At 32.8% G+C, this 18,193-nt stretch overlaps 1 protein-coding gene across 4 annotated transcripts in view; it reads left to right on the top strand.

Moving 5' to 3' along the window:
* The window catches only part of LOC109536892 (serine/arginine repetitive matrix protein 1), a 53,032-nt gene extending 34,911 nt beyond the window's left edge, over positions 1 to 18,121 (top strand). For 3 of the 4 annotated variants that reach the window (XM_019903339.2, XM_019903338.2, XM_019903337.2), the window contains 13 exons: positions 6,220 to 6,307; positions 6,428 to 6,623; positions 7,014 to 7,210; positions 8,254 to 8,586; positions 9,313 to 9,592; positions 9,647 to 9,781; positions 9,916 to 10,064; positions 11,961 to 12,120; positions 12,299 to 12,415; positions 14,471 to 14,676; positions 16,366 to 16,559; positions 16,698 to 16,975; positions 17,085 to 18,121. In XM_019903339.2, coding sequence (XP_019758898.2) covers positions 6,220 to 6,307; positions 6,428 to 6,623; positions 7,014 to 7,210; positions 8,254 to 8,586; positions 9,313 to 9,592; positions 9,647 to 9,781; positions 9,916 to 10,064; positions 11,961 to 12,120; positions 12,299 to 12,415; positions 14,471 to 14,676; positions 16,366 to 16,559; positions 16,698 to 16,975; positions 17,085 to 17,445 — 2,694 coding nt within the window. In that variant the 3' untranslated portion in view covers positions 17,446 to 18,121. The remainder of the gene's footprint in view (positions 1 to 6,219; positions 6,308 to 6,427; positions 6,624 to 7,013; positions 7,211 to 8,253; positions 8,587 to 9,312; positions 9,593 to 9,646; positions 9,782 to 9,915; positions 10,065 to 11,960; positions 12,121 to 12,298; positions 12,416 to 14,470; positions 14,677 to 16,365; positions 16,560 to 16,697; positions 16,976 to 17,084) is intronic. The other variant, XM_019903340.2, reaches the window with a different exon arrangement.
* The last annotated feature ends 72 nt before the right edge of the window (positions 18,122 to 18,193 follow it).

Below are 18,193 nucleotides of genomic sequence, written 5' to 3'. Positions count from 1 at the left end.
CCTTCAAATAACGAACTTTTGCCTTCATGTTTATTTGAATTCTCAAAAGATCAAGTAGCTTGAAAAATAATGGCTGATCTAGCAGTTTTCTGATATTGCTTGTAGAAAATTGTGGTAGTTGTTGGTGAACAAGCGAAATTTCAGTTCGCTTTGCTTCTTGTGGGATAACTACTTTTTCGAATATTTTCTCATTCAGACAACAACTCAAGCGAATTAATTAGCATAGCATTTGCTAATAAAGTCAGGTCCCTTCGTTGCGCCCATTCAGGCTCTTCTTGTCTTTATCAGTATTCGTCGCTGGTATCCTCCTTAAGACTTCAACATATGATCGGGGGATCGGGGGGACTAGTCGAGCAACTGAACCGTTCACCGGCTCCAACCTACCGTCGAAGATATCATGAATTCCTTGTGTAACCTTTGCAGTACCCACTTTGCAACCATTTTGCGCTATTATCTACTAATTTTCAACGGATTTTATTGAAGGTGAACAACCCACAAAAATTCGAAGAGTTGAAGCCAAAAATATTGTTTTCGTCTTTTTTTCTTGGTTCTGTGTTTTTAGTGAACTTTGAAAAGTTTGTTTTGGTGACCTTGACGTTGGATTCTATCGGAATCGGAACCTTGGTGAGATATTTATTAATAAATTTCTAAATGCTCTTGAATGAATAATTGATGCACTAGAATGTCCAATAGAGTCTAAGTAGTCCAAATCGCAGCAGATGTGTTATTCTTAAAACTGGTAGCCAATAAATATAAAAAATTTAAATGGTAAAGCACGGATAACTCACTCAGACAGCAGCACAATTTCTCTTAACTCTCGAACGCTTAATGATGTTAATGCGTTTCTGCGACAAGTGAAATTTCTTAAACACAAAGACTTACTTTTGTAAAAAACCTATGCACTCTATCAATTGAAATATGGGAAATCAATCACAATAAACCACATTGTTTTTATGTAAATTATACCTATTTTCCTAGGTAATAATAGATATGTTCTGGAAATGTAACACACGTAAATTGAGGATAATTTGCAACTGAGAATAGTAGGCTCACTTTGCGTTGAAAAATTAGTGACCTCTCTTTATCGTTGTCTGCAGTTTTTTAGATTTGCGTGATACTGAAATGTAAAAAAGTTGAAAAATGTGCATTTTTTTAATATTTTGAGCAAGCAACATAATTATAATTCGAATTTATTAATGGCAAATCAGACCTCGCATGGTTTCGTTGAATGTAAATTTGTGTTCATAATTCACCATATAAGAAATGCTATGTTTGATCTTAAATAATTTTGAGCAACATTATAAAGAATCATAGATTTCTGAAATCTTGGAAATCGATCTGACTTAACTTTTATTCAGAAAAAATGTGTGGTTTTCTTGTGATCGATGGTCAAAGTTCTTCAAAAAAATTGTGTTTATCGAAACATCGGGGGTTTATCCGCTTGGGGAAAGTGAGGAATTCTTGAGTGTATTGCTACAAAAATTACGAGATGTTTTTATTTGGCAGCCAGAATCGAGTCTTTTTGTTGGAGTTGATGCACTAATCATTTCTAGACATTTTTGAGCTTTTTATAAAATCTTGTAGGTAACATTCACAGTTTAAGCCCAAAAACCATATTTCTGAGTTCATGTTTAACTAACAATTTTAGACATTGTTTGCCTAGATGAATTTTGATGAAACTTGCTGAAGATTTGTTCGTACGTGAAGATCATATTTTGATAAACTACCACACTCAGCTAAAAAGCTCCTCTTTTGATGGATTTCTGAGGAACACAATTCGTACGAAAACGCTTCCAAAGTCAGTCATGTCGTATTTATAAAAGGATTGACATTTAATTTATTATAAAAGAACAATTTCCGTTTTTTCGACATTTGCAGTTAATGTCTGAAATTGTTAAATAGCACGGAAACAGAAATATTTTTTGCATAAAAGCTATGAATTCTTCAAGAATATACAAAGGCACAAAAATATCACAAAAGAAATTGTGCATCAACTCGAAAACAAAATAGTTGATTTCAGCACCGAAATAAAAAGTTCTGGTGGTTTCTGTACCGAGAAACTGAAATATTCACAACTTGGCCAAAGCTATGAACTCGGTTGCTTGATAAAAATATGAGTTTTACAGCCATCACCACAAATATACAGTGAGTTTCATTAAAATGCATCGTGTCATTCTGCCGATATTTCAAAAAATGTATTATCATACTTTTTAAGAACTTCTATCATCAATAGCAAAGAAGCCAGATATTTTTCCTAATAAAAGTTAGGTCAGATCGTGCTCTCTTGAGCCAAATAATGTCCCAGTACCCTTTCGATCATGTGCTTACGGGATACCCTTTATATGCATACAGCTTTTCATCCATTTTCAGTTTATTTATCAATTTTCTAGACAATTCAACATTGTTGCACCTCATAATTGAGATTTAAATTATAGCTATTCCTTTGAAAACGCTACTATTACTTATTAGTTATTTACTTCAATATATTTCATGTATCATCAAAAGACAAATTCGGTCAATGATATTCGGCTCGAATGTCTTCAATTGAGACAAAGGCGCATTATTATCGATAACGATTCCAAAACCTAGTAAATTCTGTATTTTTCCTTCGTTAATATAAAAGATTATCCTCGCTCACTCAATTCAAGCAACTAATCGAAACGAATTAATCCGGGAACGGTGTTCAAAACTTCAGCAAAAAAAGTAACATTTAATTGTAATTTATACGTCGGAAACGCAGCGCCGTATAATCTATTTTCAGCTACTTGTTCTGAGTAATTGTAACGAAATGTTCCAGCCTTGAGAGAAGATGGCAAAAATCAATGGCAGTGACAATTTTTTGCGGTTGAGATAGTTTTTCCGTTACCACTGTATCAACCAGAAACGCAATGATTAAGTTTTATTAGCTGCGCCACATTTTTATGGCTCTGTTTTTTCTGCTACTGTTGACCAGTTGAAAAACACAGTAAAGCAAATCATGAAGGACAAAATGTTTTAAATCGGGATCATTTTCTAACTAGATCAGCTTTTGCACCGCGAAACAATCAATATAAATCAATATCTGATATAAGCTACTGAAATAATTTTGCCCACTATTTCTGTACGCCACTTAGAAATAAGGCAGACAGGTTTTCACATTATCTAACAAATAGTAATTCACCTACTTTGCATTTTATTTTTGGTGCGGGTACCTACATGTAAACTACTTTTACCAGAAAGAATTTCGAGAATTCATGCGACAATAAGTTCAATAAATTTCGCTTATCGTGACTTTCCTATATTACGAAGTATTGCCGATATCTATGTGGGCCTACTTGTATTGTTTAGCATATACAGCTGTCGTTTCAATAATTAATATTTTGTTAATGTCCAAACGGTTGTTTTTGTTCAGATAGTTTGAAACGGTATATTACTCACAGTTATGCCAATTATCACTTATAATCTAACATTGGAAAGGCAGGTTGTTAACGAATATCTAAATTACCAGCTTAGCTAAAGGCCTTTGGTGGGCCTTAGTGGAGGTACTAGCTTGGTACTAAATTTTACCACTTAGTAGCTTTACTTTTATAGTAACTATTTAAGCTTTAATTTTCAATTTTGATGAACAAAATTACTGAAAATATACTCAAATTGGGTTCAATGCAGAAAGTTGTTTGTGCTCATGTTTTGTATCATTATTACATGACATTGGCTACTCTTGTAATTATACTCACCTACATACAATTGAGAAAGTAATTAAATTACATCTACCATTAGGTCATTATGTACTAATAAACTATCATTAAGTAATAATGTGTTATTGATTGACATAACTTTAACCAGTGCAATATTTTATATCCAATCAGTTGCTACAATTTTTGCGAAATATCAAAGGGTTTCTGGTTCATTTCAAATGTATTATACCAGCTACCGTTGATAACGAGGTTATATAGGAAATAATATCTTAATCGCTCATATTATTTCCTTTGGTTTATATTTACCTAATAGGCTATACGGGTATCAGATGCGTCGTTATGAACATTAACTGATTATTATTCTTTAAAACACGAATAACGACTTGCAACAATACAATGCGGGAAATATCAATCTACACAACATGCACAGTTATACGATTACGATGTTCTTCACCCTATTATAATTTTATGGAGATTTGAGATGGTAATAAACTTTTAATATAACCGAAGTTGATCGTTAAATATCAAACTCTTAAACTTCCCAATAGCCCAATAAAACACAACGAAGACAGTATATAAGGACAAATAAAACCATAAGAAATAATGTAGGAAGCATAAATAATCCAAAATTTTGTGATATGCTTCACATATTTGTCCCGAATTTTATATTAACATAAATTGCATTTCCATATATGAAATTATGCATGAAAAAAATCAAAATCGGACCTAAATTTAACAAAATTAAAAGACAATTGATAATCGCTACTTCATTTCCTTGAAATTAACTAATAACAGAGACCCCACCTGTGCGAGCAAGAAAAAGTTTTCTGATAAAGCCTGCTTACTCATCAATAATAATATAGAAGGATCTTTATAATAGCATCTAACCTACCATGCAAATACTGCTCATACCTTGTGATTTTAATATTGCTTTGAGTATCCGATTGGAGAAGAAGAGAGCAGTAGTATTATTATTTAATTATCTTGTGAAGGACTTGACTTTATCGAGTAACTCAATCAGTTGATTAGAATGTTAATTTGGCGTTGAGAAAAATATAATAAAGCGTGAATTATAATTAAAATCTTAAAAGTCCTTGAAAGTACAAGATAATAATACATCCATTGATAGAAAAGTCGTTAAAAACTTTATGGTGAAAATAAACTTTCAAAGCTGTTCAATTCACTGGACTTGTTGGAAAGCCTGCTTGCAAAACAACAAAAATCACACTAATTAAACTTGGATTATGCATTTCTGAACCTGTACTTTAATAACTTATGTTTTCCACATTTGTATCCAACGTGCATTTTCAGATACACGTGACAAAAAGCCTCATCCCATTTAAGAAGAGCATGTAATGATTTTAAAATGATGACATTTAAACATAAATTAAAGTTCATCCCACATTATGCGATGGCTGAAAAGAGCAACTCTCGTTTACCTAATCCGATCTGCACGCATTTGACAACTATTGTAATATTTAGTAAATATGAGATTTCGTTGTGCAAATGTCAATCGACTTTTAACATCCAGTGAGGAAGGTTTCAGATGAGTCAAATACGGTATAAACTATAGTTCAGAAGGCCATCGGCAAGATTATTAAAGTAGAAAATATTTCTTCATTTTTAAAAACCGCAGGAATTTCTATTTTATAGTTTCCAAAATTACATATACATAAATAAAAAATGTACAGGCAAATTTAACTGATTAGATATCTGATTCTAATATTCAGATAGTCTATGCTAAGACGTTTTCTGAAAATAAAGATCAAATGTAGGCAAATAAACATGTTTCTAATTGCGACAACAAATAGCTACAGCCTAAGTTTTCAAACGCTGGAAGTAGTACCATTCGATTGCCTGGCCATACTTGGTCAACTTCATCTTTCGCTCATTGAACAGATTTAAATTAGCAAATTTCTATGCTTTCTACATTCAAAGCAAAAATCACCTGTAGATTCATATTTTTTAATTTATAGACATCGACCTGAGCAGTGCGTACTTATTATCGGACATCAATATTTAAAACACATTTAGAAATTGTTCCTTTATGGCGGCATTTCCTTTTCGAATACTTGCCTAGTTGCGACTGGTAACCGACATTTCTTCACGGTGTGTTTAAAGCAGTTAGTTTGAGCATTAAGTTTTATCAACAAGCAATTGCGTGCTATTATAAATGTTGCAATTTTTTCAAACACCTGTTATTAGTTAAAAAGTTACTTTCACAATGGATTTTGGAGTAAGTTAATTATTTGCTTTATTAGTGTACTTTTCAGAGTGAAACATTATCAAGTAAATTGTTTTACTTTTGTAGTACTTTTACTATTGTTTACAGTTACCGCAAATAAATATATTAAATGTAAACAATGGTTATGATAACTCAACTGAGAACAAGCTGAAACGATTTTTAAAAACGTTTATTTGCTTATGAAGACTGAAAAATAAAGATAAAACAAGTAAAGAGGTTTGTTTCGGGCAACGAACAAAATGGTTTCTTGATTTTCATAATATCCTAATTTTTATTATTTGATTTTTTTGATCTTTTCAGGAGTTCTTAGCTGCAGTACGTGGTGGTAAAGGAGATATTCGATCTGTTTTAAGATCATCTGAAGCGGGCAGAGCCTTAATATCTACAGGTAATTCCGTAGTTTTTGTTCAATTTAACTCGCTGTTTCTGGATATTTTCAATTTAAATTTAATCAAAAAATTTGGAAAACCTTCATTACCGAAGTGTTCAAAAAAGTTTCTTTTCTTAGGTCCAAGAATAATTAGGGATACCTCCAAAAGCAAGAAAGTAACAGACACTGAAGATACAAGAGAACTGAGCTCGGTCCTTCGAGATGGCAAAATAGTCACTGAAACTCAAAGGACCACCGAACATGAAGAAGTAAATGACGACGAACTTCCAAATGATGGTCCTGATCAAGACTATCGCAAGGAAAGTTCACAAAGGTAAGTTTTGTATCAAAATTTCCATTTATAGTTAATAAGCACAATTTTCTACTTTAGGCGAGAAGGAAACTGAAGAACCCATTATTTTTGTCATCTAGGCAATATTAAAGAATTCACCTTTTCTCCTTAAATCTAGGTCTAAAAGACAAGTAACAAATACGCTAATGTATTCATGCCAATATCACTTTCATCAACATCCTTAACCAGATTCGATTTTAGGACAGGTTATTTTAATTTGTGAGTCATCGTGTTCTAAACCTACATTATCTACAAATTGTAGATCTTAGACAAATTTAATTATAATACACATTTTACGTTTTTATAGTTTTAGCTGAAACAACAATTTTAGCTACCATAAATCTAGATTATAAGAACTTTTCGGATTTATAGGTATCTGAAAACCAGAGAGCAAGAAGACGTGGACTATGTGGCAAATGGAAAAAACGTGGGACATGAAATGAAGTATAAAACGGAAACAATGGAAGTAGATAAGCGTGGTGACGATGAGGTTGACTTGTTCGAATCTCTATCAACTAGAGCTCGACGAAGACTGCAACAAAACAACCGTCAACCTCACAGATACAGAGGTACGAATGCATTTTTTTTTGCTGTTGTTTGTTGTAATTAATTGCACTTCAATTAACTCACCTAGTAAGGATCGGCGAAAACTTGACTAATAAATAATTTAAATACCGTTTTAAAGCACCAATGTAGAGGAAATATGCGTAGTGTTTTAACAAAGTTGAAGGAGTGTTCTTGAAGCCAATTCAGAAGATCATCGTAATTACGGTTTCGACATTTACCGAAATGAATCACTGCGCTTTAAGAAAATGATCTCGTAATGTTTGTATTAAGCAAGCTGTGTCGCATGCACACCAAATACAAGCTAAATCAATTATGATACTTTTACTTCCATTAAGATCCCGAGATAACTGACGCAATTATAATTAGCTTCTCCTCTTTACTCCTTTGAACTAGTCTTTTTCAATGCCAATGGACACCAATTGTCCGAAATTTCAATATTTAAATAATTGTGGTTTTTGTACCTGTGTGCTAACTGTTATGAATTTTAACATGTTCATCTTTTTTTTTATTCTTTGCATGAACGCCCGTATGTAGAACACCAAATATTTTAATTTTTATATGAACAGCATTGTTTTATTAGATAAATCACGTCAATAGACACATTTTTAGTAGTCACACCAGATTAATATGAATTTGGCGCGATGTTGCTCAATGTGGTTAAAATTGTCTAGCATCTGAGAAGGCCTATAATAACCTCGCAATCTTATGTAATCTAATATGATTTAACAAACAATGTAAATAGCATTACAATCATTTGTTGGCGCTTCAGGTGGGTACCGTTGACCTTTCAGAAATGTTAAAGCAGGCTTTTCCAAAAAATTTCCAAGGATCATTTGCAAGTCACGTGAGAAAAACTATCATTCACCAAATACAAGGCAAACAGTTACACAAGCTTTTAGGAAACACTTTCAATGCTTAATTAAGTTTAAATGTATTTCTCGCATTAGTGTAAATCGACTATTCAACCGTGTCGAATACCGGCGGAATATTCGTCGGGAAAGCTGCGCTTCAGAAGATTGAAAAATGCTTTCAATTTTCCTTTTAGGACTTGAAAACGGGGCACAAAATCCCATAGACCGCAAAGATGCGTTAACGCGTCGACCGCTTGACTTTGACGCTGAAGAGGAGACCAGAAAGCATGAAACTTCTAAGTGGCTCGAACATCATTTTGGCTCGGAGTCAAGATCATCAAACTCAACGTTGGACGATGAGGAACAGCCCCCGAAAACTAGTTTCTTTAACGTCACTATTAAAAGTCAGCCCAGTAGAAATGAAAACTTGCAACGAAATTATGTTGGAACCGTGAATAATTCCACATCGCGGGTTTATAGTCCAGTCGAACCGGAACGGGATAGAAATCATTCAGGCTATTACAAAGGTAATTGGTTAAAATTACTTGTCGCTTTTCTTCTCTAGCTCTAAAGTATCACTCTGTATGCATGCTGTAGCTAATTAATGAGTTTGCTAAACTCAATAAGAATTGCCAATTCCGAATGTTGCTTTGTTAACTTAATTTTTAATCCGCTTAAGCAGTGAATGATGGTTACCTACGGCAGTTTCATTAAAAGTTTGTCAACTTGAGATTAAAAGGAATTTACCAAAATGCAAAATCACTCCTATCGGCCTATCTCATACGGCGATATTTTCATCAAAAGTATTAGTTTGATCTGGTTGTACGCTAATTTATTGTTAGGAGCTGCTTACTAAAAGCTTAACTGCACCGTACTAACAGAAGATAAATTTGCATAACTTTCTACTATGTTTAAATTTGAACCAAGAGGAGATGTTTTCTGAATATATAAATTGAAATTCGATGCAACTGAATTTTACCTTGATTTGGCTGATCGCTTTCTAAGACAATATCAATAGAGAAAAAACGTAAAGCGATTTAACTAAAATCCACATATTTTTACACATAGTCGCTAAATCATATTTTACTTCAAGAAATCAATCTCCTATGATCAGAACACTGATAAACGTAATAAAATTGTAAATTAATGAAAAAAATGAAATTATTCTGGAGTTTTTATTCCTATTTACTTTTTAACTTCTTCATGTGACTCTAAAAGTGTTTATATTGAAAATGTAAATGTTTTCATTTTAGGAGTCTCAGATTGGTCCGAACGTCGTCAAGAACAGCATCTTTACAGTTCGCAAAGACAATCACCACTGCCCTATCAACAATCACCACATCACCGGCAATCGCCTATGCAATATCACATAGATCGACCTTCCCGATCACCTATTCCGGATTATATTCGACCACAACATTCTCCAACTCCAGATTATCACCCACAACATTCACCAGTGCCAGATTACAGAAACGGACATTCGCCTAGTCCCGACTATGGAAGGCCCATCAAAATATCGCCATCGCCTATTAGGTACTAACGGCCTTAATAACCTGATATTTTATTACTAAATTGCGTGAATTTCAGAGACATTGATGATTCTCCGACTCCGCCTCAAAGGAAAAAAGGAATAGAACGCAGAGAAAAATACATAGAAAAGTCTGATAGACGCACTCGTTATGATAGCGGATATCGATCAACTGGAAGGATCGATGATACAAGGTATGTTACCCGCTAATAATTAATCCCAACATTTTTCCTAGATATCTACGCAAATATGTTTCGTAAAATGCAATTTGGTTCGCAAAAGCGTATGTGTAAAGTCCAGTGTTTTCACTTACATTTTATCTTTGCAGAGATGATAGAATTGATCGCATTGAAGAACCGCCTCCAGATTATTCGCCACCAAGTCCACCGCCGATGCCACGGGATGAGAAGAAACATTATCAGAAGACACGTTTTGCCGCCGATGTGACTCCTAAAGCAAAAAGCGGAAACATTATTGGTAAGCTAATAAAATTGTGATTTCTTTTAATCTAAATCTAAAGATATCTTGCGCTTCTCAAGAATTATTAAAAATTCAGTTTTATTAATAAACAAGTTGGGACTCATTTCATTCTCGTATGATCTAAAGTTGGACCTAAAATATCGATACTTTCCAGCAAGTGAACAAACCTCGATATTAATACTTGATTTTCTTAAAACAATTTGGTTGCAAGTAAAATTGTTACATTTTTCGTAGCAAACTAATAGATTCGATTTGCAAACGCATTTCTCATAGCAATTTCAGCTTCCGTTTAGAGAGGCATATTGGTGTTGTAACGCATCATTTTAACAATTCTCAGTTTTACTTGAACAGTGCCAGTTGAAGTAAAATTGAGCTTTTTTCCAAAACAGTAGTTTGATAAAGGGAACAATATAAAATAATTGAACAAGAAATGAACTTTTGTTGCAATAATTTGTTGGTGCTACAAGTATCATTAGGATATGCTAAAGTATATAATATATCATTAGGATATGTAAGTTCAGTTGACCATTAGGATATGCTAAAGTATATATTTCTCAAAAGTCTAAGGATCATCTTATTATATCAATCAATTTATTATTTGATTTAACAAACGAATTCTTATTTTATTTTCACTCAAAATTTCTTTAAGTAAGGTCGTTAAAGTAACTAAGTTTGTTCAGAAATATTCTATGCGGCATTTAAATATGGTATATGTATTGTAATATAATTATTATCCAAATGAGATATACATGAAGAATGGAATGCGGATGTTATTAACATAGACTTGAATACCCTGAAGGAAGACGACATTCCGAAACTATTATTCATAGTGTAAGACTTGAGTACTGGATTGAAACATAGACTAGAGAGTATTACACTTTCTATTATTTATTGCTCATAAAAATGTTATGTAGGGAGTATCTAAGCATATTCAAGACAAACAAACTAAAAATAAATTGACCTATAAGTTTGTCAGTCGCGTTTTTAATGTTTCCACAATTTTGTTAACGGTTTTATGACTTATATATAAAGTTTTCAAAAGAATTTACACTAGAAGCGTTAATAACACGATTGTTCTACGAAAAACAACAACGAACAAAAAAGTCCTCCAAATTGAAGAAGTATTAGATAGCGAAAAAAAACTGTAGAAGTTAAGTCTCGAAAAGTCTTTTATTTATTGAACATTTAAACTGAGACACAACTAAATTCCATGTACTTTCACAAGAAAATAAAGTTTAACAATTTTTTAAATCAGCGCCAACGCTGAAGTTGAGTACGATGCGAAGAACGATTGAAGTATTATGCAAAACATCTCTATTTCATCGATAGAATTAGTTGCCTTAAAAAACCCAGGTGAAAACTTTTCAACACACGTAAATGACCATTAATTTACGCATATAAATAAAGCGACAGGTTTTTTACACACCGGACATCTAACTTTCAAAGTTACAGTGTCGCAAAACTAATTTGCATACCAACATTGCTGGTATTGAATGCGGATGATGTACATGAAACCAACTATATTCCATCTGATGTTGTTTGTAAATGACGCAGGAGGAAAACGGTTTTTAAAAGTCCTAAATTAAGTGTCCTTGGAATTTTACTAATTTAATCACTACTAAAACTAAATACGGCAATTCTAATACGTTATATTCCATTAACAAAATTTTAATTCATGAAACCGATTGATTTGCACCAGAAATAAAACGACTTTTCACTGAAATTCGCTACTAAAGGAGCAGCAGCATCGACACATTTTGTCAATAAATCTGAACAAACTACTTCGTCGGTCTCATTCATTTTGTGATAGCAAACGCAATAAAATTCTGAAGGAACAAATTCTACACGTGAAAAAATCGGCAAATTTTTTAAACATCTTGATTTTTCTTGCAGGCCAGTCCATTCGCAAGCTAGTCAACAAAATCCGGTCTGCTAGTGCTGAGCGCAAAGCTAAACAGCAAAGGGCGCGAAGATCACCAAGTCCTTCTTACCAACAAGGACACGTGATTGATAACAATATTGGTAATTCCATGGATAGGCAGCCAGTTCAAAGGTAAGTTCATAGCTCGATTGTTATATGCGCAATAAAAATAACATATGTTGACGACTAATAGTTAATGCGTATTGGTTGAAAATGTTTAAAACAATTAAGAAGCTATGGAAGAAATATAAACAAACTAAAATATGTTCAATTCAAAATATATGCCTTTCAATGTATTTACTCCCTTTAGATATTATCTGGGCGAAGATCCATTTGGTGGAAGCATTTATGGGCGAGAGAATAAATACGATGGGGTCAAGCCTGCTAGGAATTCTAGGAGACCTAGAGATGATGATCGTGATAGAAGGTAGGAGCATATTAATAATCTTTAACAGTAGTTCTAGTTTAAAACATTACCCGTAACTTTAATATATCGTAAATTTATTGGAGCTGCTGATGAGCTTTAAAGATGTACATACACAATGTAACTAATGTAAAAAGTAAAAAGTTTGAATTAACGTTTATAGTAAAAAATATATGTTTGGAAAGGGATAAAGGAAACAAAGTGCTTAAATTTTAGCAAAATTACTTTGATTAAAAAAATGTATTGTTTTTATATTTGATACATTTTAGTGCATTTTTAATAGAAGCTTGATTCTAAACGAAAAAGTTTACAAACAGCAAATGTTTGGCAAAATGTTTCAACCACTTTGAACGGCTTTTTATGTCGAAACATCAAATCTCCATTACTAAATTTACTTGAATTTTTCATAACCTACCTTAATATAAAGTGAAATCACCTTAAAAAATCATTGAATATATTTTTTCAATAATAAGTCATATCGCAACGTGGGCGGAAATGTTTACTTGCTACGTAATTACCAATTGTTTACCAGGAAAACAACATGTAGATTACGAAAAGGTTTTCTTTTAAGTTTAGCGCTTATGGAATAATGTAGGACGTAGGTTTCTTAACAATACCTGCCATAAACCTGACTGAAAAAATTACCGCAACATGTACATTTGCGAAAACTGTTTTTGAAGATTCTAAAAATGTGGAAGCTGATACTCAATGTCACCTCGTTCCGTAAAAATACCTTGACCTCGAGTCTCATGTGATTTTAGCCATATTTAGCTAAAACTATTATTCTTCGGAATTGTAAAGACCAAGGTCTGTTTCTACATACATTGCGGAAACGCGTTTAACAACTAGCCACTAGCCTTTAAAATTATTAACGTGTTAGCTTTAGTGAGTATTTGTATTTTGATTATATAAAGTCGTAACATGTGATAACATATATTTGTCGAAATATTTCTAACCAAATACCAAAATAATACCCAAAGTTATGTAAAATTAGTGCATTCGAATAAAAAACTTTAAGTAGAAATCAGCTTTTCATTCAAACCCTGAACTTATATCTTTATAACTAATACAGTCGGAGACGAAGTTTCTATAGAAGCTGTCTTTAAAGCTATTATTGACACATTCACTCTAAATTTTCGTTCAAGTGTAAAATTGAAAGGATAACTATAAAAGATTATAGAGGAATTTCAACATATAATTTAAATACTTTTGGCGCATCAAAACAGCATAGCAGGTAAATAAATATATTTAGTAATTTTGTCACTAAACGAACTTAAAATCGACTAACAAAAGTTAATGTAATGTAAGATGGGGCTATGAAAAATAATCCGATGATATCTTTTGTTTGAAATTCGAATGCAATCAGATGATTTTTTGACAAAGATTTTTTTATTTTTTCAAGCTCTGTCTCAATCTTTGCACTTTGAACATTAGCACTAAAATCTTCAACCTTTCTAGCTGATGAATAAAAGATTGTTAATAAATGATCAATACATATTTAACCCACTCTGTAATCACGTCATCAATATAGTGGCCAACTTTTACCTACTTTTTTAGAGAATTTTACGTAGTAATAATAATACAATGTGGGCTAAACATTCTGCTCTCCTTTTTTGTCACAACAGACATAATTAATTTGCATTCGGAGTTTTCGCAAAATTGACCCAATACAAAAGTTCAAAACAACATTGTTGTAACATCAATAATCAGACTAATCCAGTTAAATACGTATTTCAGGCCAAAAACTATACATTTCCTGATAAACAAAAATATTTTTAAAAGTTTATCATTATTGCAATTAAGACTTTTATAAATAACGGACGTCACTTTGTATTTACACATTTAGCGTTTCATTGCAAATCCTATTTACTTTTTCATTTCCGCCCACATTTTTATATCGGTCATTTCCGTGTAGACCAGTGGGGACGACCACTTCCAAATAGGGGTCTGCTCTTAGTTTTTATTGAAATTTGTAATCCCTTCCCCTCACTTCATTACTAAATTAAGTCAGCATGTATCTTAATGCGAGCAAGTTACTTTAGCAAACGCTTTTTGCAGGTCGCAAAGTACACTTGGAAGATTTAGCAAATCGACCAGCCGGTTAGTGAATAGATCAGTTGATGAAGGAAGAAATTCGCAAACACTACCCAGACATCACAATAAATTCGAACCTCCAACTAGATTGAATGGAAACAATCGATCGAACAGCACCATCAACGTTTCGATTATAAATACACTCGCACCGCCAAGGATCGTAAACGAAGGTAAGGGCTTGATTGTTGACATTCAGATTTAAGTTTTCTGTATAAATAATTCGAGGATCAAATGAAGAGCAAATGTTTTTATCTAACGCTGAGTTCATTTTCTTAAAATAGGTGCTGATTTGAAAACTAACACCTACATTTATGAGTTAGGTGTGTAAACATTGCCTAAAAAATTACAATTCATTGTGAATCTGATTGATGCGCATCTTCAAGTTGTTAGAATTTTAATTCGACATTGGAAATTAAACGGCAGAAAGATTAGCAGCAATTTGTTGCTGAAAGCAGCTGCTGCTTTTTGCAGCTGAAATTTTTATCAGAAAATAGGTACCTATATATTCATGTAATCGCTTACACTTCCGTTGTATTCTTATGGTACCTACAAGCTTTCAATTGGCATAATTTTCATTTAAGAGCAATGTGTCCATTTTCCTCTATTGAAAAAAATTGCACAACAGCATTGGTATTTTAAACGCCACGCGATTGTTGCGGCATAAATTTGTGTTTTAGAAAAATCAGTCAACCCTTTTTATTTCAGATACTCACTCAGTTTGCAATCGCGACATGTCAAAAAACCACACTTTTCAACCTAATGTCCGTTATTAATCTAAGGTTTCTATTCAATAGCTATTCAATAGTTTTCTCTACACAGACTACACTCACTACACCCACACGTTCACAAGGAAAGTACATATTTGCCCATTTATCGGCCTAGATTTCATACACTCCGATTTGAATACTAGTTTTTTGTTTATTTTTATTTGTAAACAATCAATCCATACTTGCCGAACCAGCATTCTTTCGATATTTTTACGATCGGTGTTGCCGAAAGATGTGTATGTGTGTAGATAAACGAGTTTTTATTAACAAATGAAAATTTGGAATATATTTTCTTCATTTTGCCACAAGGCGCACCAATTGAAATGTCCACACATAAAAATGCAAATTCATCCAAATGTTCTTGCACTAAAAATAATCATGACCCGATTTGAATGATTTTTAAAGGATTTTATTCTCTAATCGTAGACGATTTTTCAAAAAAAACTCAAGAACTTAGCTCTCTTCGTCTCAAATTCTTAGCTATTTTGATCACAAAGAAGCAAGGAATTCAGCCAGATAAGAAATAGGAGCGCTAACCCCTTCTGATAAAAAATTCAAACAAATTATTTTAGTCTCATTAAAATAGGAACAAAGAGCAAACCACAAAACAATTGAATCTAGCAAGTTTTTTGTAATGAAGAATGTTAATTAAGGCCAAGCGCTTTCGACAATTACGTCATCATCAGGGCCGCTAAAAATCAAAGTAACCGTAACTACCCTGGGGCATATTATGCAGACAAAACCAAGTAACAGGAAACAAAACTTACTCGTCAAATCATAAGGAAATATCCCCAAGAGCACCGAATAAAACATGCCAAGCAATGGTCAAAAATAGGTTAAAAGCTGGTTAGGACGGTCGAAAATGTCTAAAATTGTATAGGACAAACTCACAAGAAACAAGACTTAAAACTAAACTTAAAATTAAAACAAAAGCGATTAAAATTAAAATAAAAGAACTTGACTGGTCGACTCTATCAGTCGGAACTGGAATGAAACGAATTTACATAGTTTTAAAAATCGTTTCTAATCAATTTATAATTTAAAGCTTGTAATAAACTCACGACACAGACACAAATATTATATTTTTTACAGGTCCAATTAAACCAGCTCGTACATATAAGTCAAACTTAGCGAGAAGCAAAAGCCTTATAGTTCACGGAGATTTGGACGCCATAAGAAGCAGATCAGACATGTACACATCAAACTCAAATATTCATAGACTGAATGAGAACCCCAGTGGCCTCAAGAGTCCTGGACTGATTTCAAGCCTCAATAGAAGCCATAAGGTTATTAAATATTTTATACTAACATGTATTCTAAAGATATATTTTATTAAAATTAAATCAAACCAATGTTATTTATTTTTAATGCATCTCTGAATTATTCATTATCTTTTTTGTCAAATTTTTAATTTACTATTTTAGGATATAAATGATGATATCTATACGTCTCGTTTCCAAAGAAACGGCGATAGTGTGGATAGCGGAATTAGAAGATATCCAGACATAAATGCCAATAAGGGTTTCGGAGAGAGAACAGAGAATAAAAGAGTGTATTTATCAGGCATAAAAAGTAAATCGCCCGAGTTTTTCAAAGCGGTCAATGAAGATGATGATGATTGGAGAACCAAAAGTTACACTAATGCCACAAGAAAATCTTCCAGAAATTTTAATGGAACTGATGTTTATGAACCTCCAACCAGGTAATTTTTTAACTATAACCTGAATTGACTTCATATGAAAATTTATTCGAAGTGAAGTTGAGAATATAGCATCGCGTGCAGGAAGAGTACAACTTTTTCAAACTTTCAGGCTAAGAGATACTCACATAATGTCCACACCATCCCCAAGTCATTCGGTACTACGACGCGGTAGTACTTCAAGTACCGATTTCTCCGAAACTTATCACACCACAACAAGAAATGGCGATCCTGTTCGACCCAGCGTAACCAATACGGTTAAAACCATTAGTAAGAAGACTATTCCGAGCAAATATGGCAGAGCAATGGAAACTATAGAGTCGAGTGAGACGAAGAGCATCACCAAGAGTCATTATAGAAGCAACCGGGGCGAATCTCCTTTGTCTCCGAATGTAAAGTTTTATGAAAGTGAGAGGCGGTATGATAGTTCGAAACCGGTTGTCATTGAAGTTAGAAATAATTACCGAAATTAGAGTTATTTTTTGAATATTTCACTGTAAGTACGACAAATTATTAGGAGAGTTGAAACACTTTGATCGTCTGGTTTCTATTCTGCATATATCGTTGACCTAAATAGTAATTAATACGTCTCAATATTTTTAAAACTTCTCCATATCTTCCAGGTGAAAACATTCTTATTTATTTAAAATTGTCACGTGCCATTTAAATCACCGCATAGTATTGTTTTCAGTATGTGCCCATATATAAAGATTTTTTTATTGAAAGCATGAAAGGATTGAATTGAAAATAATATTATTCCTTTACATTAGTTGCCATGTTTTCATCAAATGCAGGACTGTATTTATTATTTTAGTAGTAATACTTGCCAGTTTCACGTAGTTTGAATTTTACACTAGCAATAATACAAATAACCGAACAAGTGCTTTACTCGATTGTAAGTTAACGTTATAGAAATATGTAGGTTTGTTTTGATAAACACGTTCTTGTATCATTGGCAGTTTGTATTGAGGACTTCTTCTTAAAGACAATAAATACTTCCTAACATTTTGTTAAGTAGAACAAATCCATTGAGTCAAGAAAACGTGTAAGTATTGCAATATTAGTGCTCAATATAAGATTTTGTATAGTTAACCCTGAGTAACATGAAGTTTATTTTATAAGTGATTAATACATATTTTGAAGGATAAATAATAGTATATTTTCTTTATTAAATGTCCCAAGTTCGATCATCACCATAGCAACAAACTAACATGGTTTTGA

Source organism: Dendroctonus ponderosae, unplaced genomic scaffold, assembly GCF_020466585.1.
Source record: "Dendroctonus ponderosae isolate FM_Combo_2020 unplaced genomic scaffold, Dpon_F_20191213v2 Dpon_F_20191213_2, whole genome shotgun sequence".
In the NCBI taxonomy this organism is placed as follows: Eukaryota; Metazoa; Arthropoda; class Insecta; order Coleoptera; family Curculionidae; genus Dendroctonus; species Dendroctonus ponderosae.
The sequence above is the reverse complement of the archived record's forward strand: the minus strand, read 5'-3'. Positions and strand labels throughout refer to the sequence as shown.